Below are 12,399 nucleotides of genomic sequence, written 5' to 3' on the forward strand. Positions count from 1 at the left end.
TCTTATAATCACATGAAACATAAATTACAGGTTCAAAAAAATTGATGTGTGCATTATGGATATATATGTCATAAACTACATGAAACATACTTTCCCTGAAACAATTATATCTGCTGACTTTTGTTTCACATGAAACTACTAGAAGGTTATTCAGATCCTGCACCAGTAAGCTAGAACGGGAAATTCAGTGTTTTACAAGAAGCAGCAAGGCACAGACAAAAGTTATTTTACTTCAAAATAACAAAGCCTTGTTTATTGTAGCTGAATGAGGTCCATTGCAATATGTTTTGTTTTCTTGGCTGACAACAAAAACAGTAGTTTATTTACTCAATAGTCAATAGAAACTTACATGGTCTTGAAGGAAAATCTCAGGCTCTCCCGTCTGTATTGGTGAGCAAAATTCATCCATGCAAAAGACCTATTTCTCGTTTAAAAAGGGAAAAAAGGAAGACCTGGGGAACTACAGGCCAGTCAGTCTCATCTCTGTGCCCAGCAAGATCATGGAGCAGATCCTCCTGGAAACTATGCTAAGGCACATGGAAAATAAGGAGGTGATTGGTGACAGCCAACATGGCTTCACTAAGAGCAAATCGTGCCTAACAAATTTGGTGGCTTTCCGTGACAGGGTTACAGCGCTAGTGGATAAGAGAAGAGTAACTGACGTCATCTACCTAGACTTGTGCAAAGCATTTGATGCTGTCCCACACAACATCCTTGTCTCTCAATTGGAGAGGCATGGATTTGATCGTTGGATCACTCAGTGGATAAGGAATTGGCTGGATGGTCGCACTCAAAGAATTGTGGTCAACAGCTCAATGTCCAAATGGAGACTGGTGACGAGTGGTGTTCCTCAGGGGTTGGTATTGGGACCAGTGCCATTTAACATCTTTGTTGGCGACACGGACAGTGGGACTGAGTGCACCCTCAGCAAGTTTGCCAACGACAACAAGCTGTGTGCTGTGATTGACACGCTAGAGGGAAAGGATACCATCCAGAGGGACCGTGACAGGCTTGAGAGCTGGGCCTGTGCAATCCTCATGAAGTTCAACAAGGCCAAGTGCAAGGTCCTGCACATGGGTTGGGGCAATCCCAAGCACAAATACAGGCTGGGCGGAGAATGGATCGAGAGCAGCCCTGAGGAGAAGGACTTGGGGATGCCGGTTGATGAGAAGCTCAACATGACCTGGCAAGGTGCACTTGCAGCCCAGAAAGCCAACTGAACCCTGGGCTGCATCAAAAGCAGCATGACCAGTAGGTCAAGGGAGGGGATTCTCCTCCTCTACTCCGCTCTGGTGAGACCCCCCCTGAAGTACTGCCTTCAGCTCTGGGGCCCCCAACACAAGAAGGAGATGGACCTGTTGGAGCGAGTCCAGACAAGGGCCATGAAGATGATCAGAGGGATGGAGAACAACTCCTCTGAAGACAGGCTGAGAGAGGTGGCATTGTTCAGCCCGGAGAACAAGAGAACAGGGAGACCTTATAGCAGCCTTCCAGTACCTAAAGGGGGCCTATAAGAAAGCTGGGGAGGGACTTTTCACAAGGGCATGTAGTGATAGGACAAGGAGCAATGGCTTTAAACTGAAAGAGGGAAGATTAAGATTAGATATCAGCAAGAAATTCTTCACCATGAGGGTGGTGAGGCACTGGAACAGGTTGGCCAGAGAAGTTGTGGATGCCCCATCCCTGGAAGTGTTCAAGGTCAGGCTGGATGAGGCTTTGAGCAACCTGGTCTGGCGGAAGGTGTCCTTGCCCATGGCAGGGGGTTGGAAATTGATGATCTTTAAGGTCCCCTCCAACCAAACCATTCTATGATTCTATGATTTCACTAGCACCTAGGGTTTAAGCTTATCCTATCCATGGCAATAGCTTCTGATATTAGCCATTCAATTTTGCTGTTATGTTATCACAGCTAATAGCATGAAATTACAAACACGAACTGCAATTTCGCACTTTAAAAGGGAAAATGTGTTACTCACATTATTTAACTGCCTTGTAAATTCCTGAAATGGGCCTAACACTCCCAAGCAGAAAGAAGGAGCAGCAGCACTGGCCAGGATAATGCAGACAGACCTTCCTCAAATCACCATACTGAAGACTGCATCAAGCTAAATCTTTTGTTTGTGCTGAAAGTCTCCCACGATCAAGGAACACCATTTGAAGAACTATAAAAAGAACTCAAGCCCACCTTTTAATTTGATTTTTTTTGATGGTGTATAATTAATAATTTCAGAAGAGCAAAGAAAAATATGATGGTATAGCATCAATCATCGCTTTTACAGGAGTGCTTGATATTAATGATTTTGGGAAAACTGTACTCTCTGAAAGATCTTGTTTAACAAATGTATTCTTTGAGTGTTAGACATTCAAGCACATTGCAACATTTTTCTTTTCATGTGTGTCAAGATTTTCTTCAATGGTTCTAATGTTGCTTTGCTCTCAGAATGTCCTGATAAATGAGAATTAAAACAGAAAAAATATTCAAATGACTATTAGTGATATTAAAATATATTAAAATGTCACTTGCATAAAACTACTTGTCTGTGGCCACAGAGTGAATAGAATCCTGCAATATGTTATTAATTTCAAATCGTGTATCACCATATGCAGCCTTCAGGGGAACAGGTCATCTGCTTTATGGGACTTTAGCCATTCACTGTAGAACATGAAGAAGATAATACCATATTTAAATCAGAATTTCAAGAAATGGCAGAATTTGACTAAAATGTGCACAGAACACTGTATTAACATAGGCAAGTCAAAAGGTTTCAGTCAAGGATACAGATTCCGGTCGTACTTAACACACTAAGTAGGAAATACAAAGACAGTGCCTACTTCAAAGCCTTTGAGTTTTGCTTTCTGACAGAACACACCAAATCAAAAGGATGTGGGATTTTAGGAATGTGATGACCTGCAGCCCATAATAACAGCAGATTCTGAAGTGCAGGGATGCAAGGCATTTATATAGTAAGTGAAGTTTCTTTCAGGATTACTTACACAGTAAATAATGTAGCTTTTGGAAACACTATGTGTATTAGTGTGAATCTTCCCTAACAAATAACTGTCATGTAACATTCCTGCAAGGCAATGGAATAAGAAGTTACAGCAGGATAACAAGTGTGTCTCTAATTTAGCATCTGACTCAAGTCCAGTGCACACTGGCTGACAGAAGTCAAAGTTGCCTCAATAATGCTGCTATTTTAAAGAACTCGGATCCTTCCAAAATAGCTAGATGCTGCTTGGGCTATGATGAAGACTCTCCTAAGTTTCAAATAGAGGAAATCCAGTCAGCTGGTGGCACAGCAAGAAAAAACGTCACGACTTGCACAAGCCTGGCACACACTCTCTTCCTGTGATTTGATCAGCTCTACCAAACACAGTCAAGTGCAGTGACTCCAGGACTCAAACACAGATCACTGATTTCCTGCTCTGGAAACTTGACATGTTATTGCTGTCTTTGCAGTAAAGTCTCTGAGGTTCAGAATTTGACAGCCTCAATGGAGGGTTGAATAAAGATTATTTTCTTGTTTATTTACACAGCGTTGTAGCTGGAGATCCATGTTACCATATTCTAAGAACTGTATGAAAACGAATAGAATTTTGATACCTCTGAGACTGAGCAACTCCTGTTTAACTCTGTGCCACCTCAACACAAAAATCCTTACACTGGCAATCCAAATATTCCTGAACTCCATGCAGTCAGAATCACTATCGCTTTGAGGAAATGGACTCGAAAGTGTAGGTTTTATTGTACATTTGTGCATATTCATTCAGACAGTGTAGACTGAGATTTCCTTGCCCAAAAGATGCCCTACTTACCAGAGCCAGAGAATGCAGACCTGGCAGTGGCGTCTGATACACAGCAACATAAACCCAGCCACACTTGCCCTCACAGAGCAAGGTAAGCTCATAGTGATGCTCATATTTGACAGTAAATGGAGCAGAAGTGCTTGTGGTGACCAAAAATGTCTTTGAACTGTGTCTAATGTGCATTATATCACAGCTTACATGGTCTCAGTTGCCTGGGAATGGTGCAAGTTATGTGAGTTTACTTAGACAGCACAGTCAGGTGACAAAAAAAGAAAAAATTCAGGATTGCTGCAGGTTTCGAGTAAAATCTACTTCTGATGAGTCTGTTCATTAAGAAAGGGAACATGCCTCATTGCATACCCCAGCCGTCTGTTCTGAGAATAAGGTTTACCGCTCCCCTCCCAAATATATATATGGCATTAAGTAGGAAATCAGTATGATCTTCAATGATCCCAATGCAGTTTTTGAGAACCGAAGTACTGCATTTGTTCTGAAGCCTAATTCCTTCTCTTCCCAGAAGAGATCTTTGATGATATTCTGGATCTCCTCTGGTAGTTATCTTTTCCTGTCAACTTCGTCCTTTCCTCACATACTGCATAGAAGTTGCCTATTTCACTGCAAATGCTAATAGCCAAAAAGCACATCATGATCACAGAGGTGGACATCATCCTCAATGTAGTGTTATGATAAGAAAAGATGTCTTTAACTCTGTTAATTACTCGCCCTATCTCATTTTATTTCTGTCATCCAAAGGCACTAACAACAGAAAACACTTTGTGCATTTAGTGTTTTTTGTGTTAAAAATTTATGCAGTGAACAGGGCTTAAGAGTTTGTAACCACTGAATTGCAATGACAAGAAGACACATCACAAAAAGTATATGATACCTACTCATCCCTGTTCTCTTCACTATAGTGCTGAGAAACACTTGCATGGTCATCAGTATGAAAGTGTCACCATCAGCACCAGCACAGCAACAATCCCTACCAAAAGCTGAGGTACTTACTACCAGGATCAGTATTGATATATATAATTTTAAAAACATTTTCTTTATTGTCAGTTCTTGAGTTATGACATCTCTGCCGTGCATGAACGTAAGCAACACAAACCTTCGAGGTTTTTTTGCAGGTGGATGCATCCTCTAGATAAAAGGTGTAATGTATCAATTACTCACATAGGTCTGCCTGCAGCCACACATCCCTCTACGTGCGAGTAGACAATGAGAAGGATTTGAACATCAGGCATTTAGGACACATCTCTCCTGCCATTTTATGTTTAACATAAAATGGTATCACAGGTCTTCAAACCCTGATGTCTACAGCACACTGAGATGAGTTGTGACAAGTCTCTTGTTCCAAAGGCTAGAGGGAGTTATCTATTTTTTGTTTCTGAGGAGATGATAGAGTTCTTTCAAGTAATTAGTCAAGATCTGGTATTTTAATTCTAGACTAAACAGAAGTTAGAAGACTTGCATGTCTATATAGTTTGAGGAGGGAACAGAGACGATATGGATTTTCTAGCCTTCATGGTCTCACACAGGCACATATACATATCCATCTCCAATACAGACGAGTATAACTTTTACTTATATGAGTTATATATGCACCTACGACAGGATTCATTCTAAAACATATTAAAATATTTTTATTTTTAATATCAGTGAAAATTAAAGTAAGCAAAAGCATCACTGGGGCTAGATAGGATTTTTACTTAGTCTTCTGGAACACTTCTGACTGTTCGGATCTATTGCTAGTTTAACAGTGCATTTCAAAATCTGAGTGCATCCTGATTTTATCTCAGAGTATTTTTTTCCTCTGTTTCACTGTTTAGAAGCCTTGTCTCAGTACCTAAAAGAAAACTAAACTGAAATAAACACATAGCATTAATTGTCTATCTCTCCTTCTCTATCGCCTCCTTCCACAAATAAAATAAAAAATCTGGCGCAGGACAAAAACACACTAATACATGGAGTCTGGCATTTCAAATAATATTATTCAAGATAATGTGAAATGAAGGTGGTATGCTTGGGTTATGTGGAAGTGGTTTGCTACAACAACTGCCCTTTACCTTAACCAAGCACCTAATTTAGGGGGTAACACAGACAGTAGTCTCTGAAAAAGCATTCTCATTCATCTTTCCAAGTATCTTGCTGTTTAGGCATATTAGGAATTTTAAGGGAAGGGAGAGAAATTATGGAAAATTTACTGTACAAAGCTGATAGCTTCAAAATCTTTGTACTGGGACATCAGGCGCTAACTGTTAACATCGATATATGCTTCAGACAAGGGAGATTAATTGTCTATCCTGTGGAATATCTGTTCACAGAGAAACAAAAAGCAGTGTGTGGAAGGAGGGGTCTTACCTGGAATTTTCAGAAAATTTCTTAATGTTCTGAATTAAGAAGAACATCAGTTCTTCCAGGGAAAAAAAAGGTTTAAAACTTCCTCAACCCCCTAAAATGTTTCAGTGCACAAGGAAACCAACTTTATCCCCTTATTTCAGAAAAGCATATGCCTTCAGAGAAAGAGCAATGATTACAGAAGCATCAACCACACTGATATTTGCTCTTCTGCAACAAAACAGAGATTTTAAATTCATGCTGAAAAGCTTTTCAGTAACTTTGTTCTTCAAATAAGATTCATCATCAAGATCTGTGAAAATCAGCAGCAGAGGTAATGGAGAGGGCCAGAAGCTGACCTCTGAGTGACAATTAAAAAGAAGGAATTAGGAATAGAAAATAGAACATTAAAAAACACCGAATAGTGAAATGCTAGACAGTCTGTTACCTCATCATCATCTGCATCATACTGTGCATAATGCTGCTCCAGCAGCTCTCTCTGGCGGCGTTCTTGTTCTAGAGTTTGGCTAATCAGCTGCGCAACCTCACTCACTTGGCCCGGCTTTTCTCGTCCAATTACAAACCTATACAAAACATTCATGAAAAAATATTACTCCTGTTGTTTTACGAAAGTTGTAGATTTTTAGCTGTCTTGTATAGAAGGTAGCCTTCTTCTCCAAAGATACATGGCTGTGATTGTTTTAAATGGGTTCTGTGGATGACATTTGCCAGTAGGGCACTGTCTGCAAGACTTGGAGTGATCAAACCATGACAGCATTCACAGGAGGGGGAAAAAAGAAGTCATCACTAAAGCCTTCACTCCAAATTTCAGTAAAAAAGATTCTCTGAGTTTGAACTTTATGGACACAGACCTACAGTGGGCAATTAAAAAAAAAATCACTTCCATTTCCCTTAGAGCAGTCTATTTCCCAAAAGCCTACAGAAGACCAGATGCACAGTAACAATAGACACAATTCTGGCAGCTCATAGTGAAAGGAACATGCACCAGAGTAACTTCTTTCTCCATCTTGACTTAGAAGATATTTCTAAGCATTTATACTTGCCTTCCTCCTGTCTATAACAGAGAATCTATTTCCACATTTTTAAATCTGACAGACACCATTTCCCTAATTCTAAGCCTCATTTAAATCTTTCTTTTATTTCATGAACTTCTGTTGCTAAGGAGCTTTTTTCTCCACTGTTAGCTATTGCTGAACACTGGGAACACATTTCTTTGGCTTAACAAAAGACAAGGGAAGTGCCTCTTTCTTGGTTGAGTCTCACAAGACTGCTTCCCAATCTCACTTTCAGCAACTGAAATTCAGAATTGACTTGGTATGTAACACTTTTTTTTCAGCACAGTGGCATAACCGTAATTAGATTTATTGCTATCCATAGAATGATAAACACCCATTATTCAGCACCAATACACTGTAAACTACTGAAGAAAAGCCCAATTTAAAGATGTTAAGCTGAAGGAATATTTTCTTAGCAGGTTAGAAAGACAATTAGGTAATTACAGGTGAGGAAAGTTATCAGGCAGAGCTGAAAAGCATGATCAGGTGACACTGAGATACTGCATATCGTAAATTATTTGTTTCCACAGCACTTGGCTCAAATGGTGAATTTAATTTATTATTGGAATGAGAAGTAGAAATGTGCATTATATCCCATGTAAGAAAATTATTTTCATTAGTACTGCCTATCACTGTTAAAGTCATTTGGGATTTGGCATCCATGTGTAAGCCAGCTTCCCATGAGTGGATGACCCTGAGTCCATTCCTATGCCAAACAATTTGTCAGACTCTAGGAAGTCAGGCACTACAGGAAGGAATACAATTTGGAGATTATTTGAACATCATCAAAATATTCAAGGCAGTAATTACTTCCAAAAGGATAAAAAACATGAGGATGAGTGACTCTATGTGAATAATGACACAAGGTGCTCTGAAAATAATTTGCAAGAAACTGTCATAGTTTAAAAACATCTATAGGAAACAGAGCAGAAACTAGAACAAAATCAAGGATATAACCTCAGCACTTTAATCCTGATCAAAACAGATCACAGTTTGGCACTCATATTCTACTATTACAAAATATGACATTGGTTCTCAGTAATGATAAAGACCTTGGGCTGAAAGAAAAAGAATGTTTCTTCCTGGCCCCTATACTTCATCTGTTCTGCATACTGACTCATAGTCGGATCCTGTTTCCTCTGAATTTTAATTTTAGAGCCAAGTATTACAAAGACTAAGCCAGCCATGTTTTCAGTCTCAATTGGGAGGAACAATGAACTTTTGATATTACTACATGAAGTAAAAAAAGATTCAACCCATATTTGCTACGTATTTGCCTCCTCTAATGTAAAACCAAATTAAAAGAAAATATGAAAAAAAAAACCTTCTACTTTAAACAAGCATTTTAAGCAACAGTATGCATGACTGTATTATTTATACATAGTAGAGAGCGCATCACATTTGTAAACACATGAGGGAGATCACCAATGTGGTAAATTATGGAACCACACAAAGTGAAGCAAATACCGTATTCCCTCCTGCCCTCTGCCTGATAATTCACCCCCCTTGGAAAATAAGAGACTCGGAATATTTCATACAACCATTTTTGTACACTGAAAACTTAGAACAGACAACACGTAATGCATCTGAAGTCTGGTAATTCCTGATTATTTAGGAGTGGTTTTGACACATTAGACTGCAGTGCAAGAGTATTTTCATACAGGCAAACAAGTTTAGGTAGGATGTAAAAATGTAAAAGCTTATTAATTTAATTTTTCTTCTCATGCCAAAGCCACTCACAGTTTATAGTGATGTCATTTTCAAGGCTTAAATCATATGTTAAAATGAAGTTCCTCAATGTTACCTGAAGCTGATAGATACATGAATAAAGCCTCAAAGTAATGACAAAGTTTAAAGCAAATGTTTTCCAAAATAGAAATATACAAGGAATGTTTTATTTTTGTACAATTCACTGCTTTGAAGTGAGACATTTCCAAAGTCTCTGAAAATAAATATTTAGAAGCATTCAATCTACAATTGATGTCAGCTCTAGATAAAGAATTGTAAATTTGTAAAATGGAATACTACATTGCCAACAATTACATTTTTTACAAACCAAACCAAACCTTTTGTCATGTTACATTCCATGACCTGAACAACACCATGCTGCACATAATTATGTTTAACTTGTAAATAAAAAAGCCATAAATTATAAATTTATAATTTAAAGAGAGATGAATAAATATTTCTCTCTTGGAAAATTGTAAAGCAGAGGCAGTTATTAAAATGCTAAGCATGAATTAGATCTTTATGCCTAGAATGGCTTTGAATACAAGAACTATAATAATCTGAAGTGCTTAAATACAAAAAAGAGACATAAGGTTGTGATTCACTGACCAGAAAATTAGTCACTGAACTATAATATGCACACTTCAACAAAGTGGCTGATTATATATTTCACATCACTCTGGCTCACCAAAATTAAGCACATGCATTTCAGACTTGATTAATTAGTCTCAAGGGCCAGAAGTATTATAACAAAGAACTATAAATTCTATCTGCAATAATATATGTAAGAAGCTGGTTATGTTTCTGGATATGAGACAAACAAGGGTTCTAAAGCCTTTAAACCTCATCACGATAATATTCCCCTCAATTATTAAAGCCAGCAACAACAAAGTAAAACCCAGCAAATCTGTGACACTGTACTACAAGCCATCACTGTACCAAATCTCAGGCCATTACTGATTATTCCTGATGTCCTCAAAAAAGACAGAGGAGAGAACATCACAGGGAAGCAGGGCATGAACTGACCTTGATATTCAGAGTTACACGCAATCTAGCTCAATTACCAGCTGTGAAATATTCTCTTTGGTTGCAGTTAAAATAAACAGGGACAGAGCTAGGAATATAATTAATATTGGACTCTATCTTGGATTTAACAAGATCTAAAAGAAAACAATATCTACAAGAATTGGAAATTAAACTACAGTAAGGGTTGTTAAGAAACGCATTGTACTGAAATTGGCAGCAACTCCTACATCTCCTGCAACCCTGTCATGATGTAATGATTTTAAAGCACACCTGATATATGGCTTTCTGCATATTTCCAGCTTATATTAAATGAGGATCTGCAGACCTCTGCTTCTTGAAATAACAAAAAAATAATTTATTGACTTTTTTACCAGTCATGGGAACCAGAAACATTATTATAAGAACTAATTAAATTAAAAAATATTTCCATTTTGAAAAGAACTTTGGTACTAGAAAAACATGTGAAGACACCAACTCTCTGACACAAAACTGAAGTTCTGCAGCATGGATTTTTAGTGACATGAGTTGATGATTTCTCCTAAAAATACTTCAGGCATTAAGTGCTTAGTTAAAAATAATTTAGCATGGATTCCTTAAACTCAACAAAAGTCAAGTAAGAATACAGCAGACTCATTCTAAGAAATAAAAAATGGGGTATTTTTGCTGCAATAGAATTCACAATTTTTTCTTCTAACCTTTCCTAAAACATAGTTTGGTCAATAAAAATGCACAGTAAATTTCATCATATTGGGGGGAGTTTTACAGTTGGATTTAAAAAATGGTTCTCCTCTGAGCTTTAAAGCACAAAGCTCCTTCTGCTACCATTTATCTAATTTATTTCAAGATGTCTTCAATTACCTACTCTGGCTGCTTCCATTAGGATAATAGCCATATAATTAATCCAAAGTGCTAAAAGTAGTGTGAACTCTGTAAGAAGGCAGTTTTATTTAGTCACAGCAGTGCAAGCTGGAACTTGTCAGGTTTTCATGAACAAGATCAAGCTCTCTTAAAAGACGGCAGCCCCAAATGCAGAGGTCACTGATGGGACATAAGCAATTCACAACCTATGAGCTTCCATTACACTTCTTCAGATAAAATGATCTGAAACATAAGAGTCCCAAAGACTCTTCGAATCATTGAATAACTTAGGTTGGAAAGGAGCTCTGGTCCACTGCAAGCCCCTCACTTCAAAGCAGGGCCAACTTTGTCATGGCCTTAACCAGTTTTGAATCTCTCTAATGATGGGATGCAACCTGTTCCAGTATTTGAGAAAGCTCATAGTACTTCTTTTTTGGTGAAAATATCTAGTCAGAATTTCCCTTGCTGCAACTTCTGTTCATTGCCTGTTATCTTGTCCCTGTACAGAGAGTACAAAGAATCTGGGTTCACCCTTCTACCTCCTGGAAGGTAGCTGAGACAGCAGTAAGATGCCTGACATGCCATTGTTTTCTTTGGATTGAAGATCTTTCCACCTCTTCCCAGGGTGCTTCCTGCACAGCCGCTCTGTAGCTCACAGTGTTGCACAGGGCTATGCTGCTCCAGATGCAGGACTCACATTTGCCCTTGCTTCATAAGGTTTCTGTCAGCTCATTCCTCCAGCCTGTTGAGGTCCCTCTGCATAGCAGCCCTGTCTGTTAGCCTATCTAACCTCATCTGCAAACTTGCTAACTGTGCGTTCTGTCTTCTCTTTGTAAATCCACACAGCCCTCCCTTGCACCAGAGACAAGCATGTGCATAGCAATCTTCAAAGCCATTAGCTGTAACCAAGAGGAACTGAGGGTGATTGGTAGAAGGAAGTAAACAAGGTTTGCCTGGAGATTAGTGTTGGTAGCCACCCAAAACTGACATAAACAAGCCAACATCTCTGCTTGGAGACTAGCACCCAAAGTAACATGAGGAAGTAAACACCATCAGTAGATGAAAGGGGCAATGATTGAATGAAGTTATCTAAGGTCACGTAAGAAATATCTGACAGGGCAACCTGTGTAATGTCTAGTGTAGGATGCTGGCTATGTAAAGCCAGCACAGAAAAGCAAACTTTGGGGAAGAGCCTCCAAAGATCCTGGAGATAGAGCTGCCAGTAAGCTGAACTATTGTGCAGAAGTTCTGCAGCCTCCACCCTTGTCCCCAGACCCAGGAGGAGGTACGCTATGTGCTGTACCCTGAATTTGACCACGGATAGCAGGACTCCAACTTATCAGTGACTTGAGCCAACACAGGTGTCCTTTTGCCCAGTCAGCAGTCAAGATGGATGCATGGGAACACAACTTCCTTGGTGTGGCCATGGCATGAGCTGCAGGTAAGACGTAACAGTAATGTGCCAAGAATGAGATGTGTGAGTAATGTGTGCCATGTGACTTGCTGTTGTTGTTGAAGTAGTGGTTTGGCTAGTATTTTTTTAATGTATTTATTTTTTATTATTTAA

The 12,399-nt window shown here is 38.9% G+C and overlaps 1 protein-coding gene across 1 annotated transcript in view; it reads right to left on the reverse strand.

Moving 5' to 3' along the window:
• Positions 1-6,728, reverse strand: part of PPP1R9A (protein phosphatase 1, regulatory subunit 9A) — a gene marked incomplete at its 5' end in the record, with an annotated part of 43,064 nt that extends 36,336 nt beyond the window's left edge. Inside the window, one exon of the mRNA XM_009695238.1 lies at positions 6,593-6,728. Within this exon, the coding sequence (XP_009693540.1) occupies positions 6,593-6,728 (136 nt within the window). The remainder of the gene's footprint in view (positions 1-6,592) is intronic.
• Positions 6,729-12,399: the final 5,671 nt, after the last annotated feature.

Source organism: Cariama cristata, unplaced genomic scaffold (genome assembly GCF_000690535.1).
Source record: "Cariama cristata isolate BGI_N322 unplaced genomic scaffold, ASM69053v1 scaffold19852, whole genome shotgun sequence".
Lineage (NCBI taxonomy): Eukaryota > Metazoa > Chordata > Aves > Cariamiformes > Cariamidae > Cariama > Cariama cristata.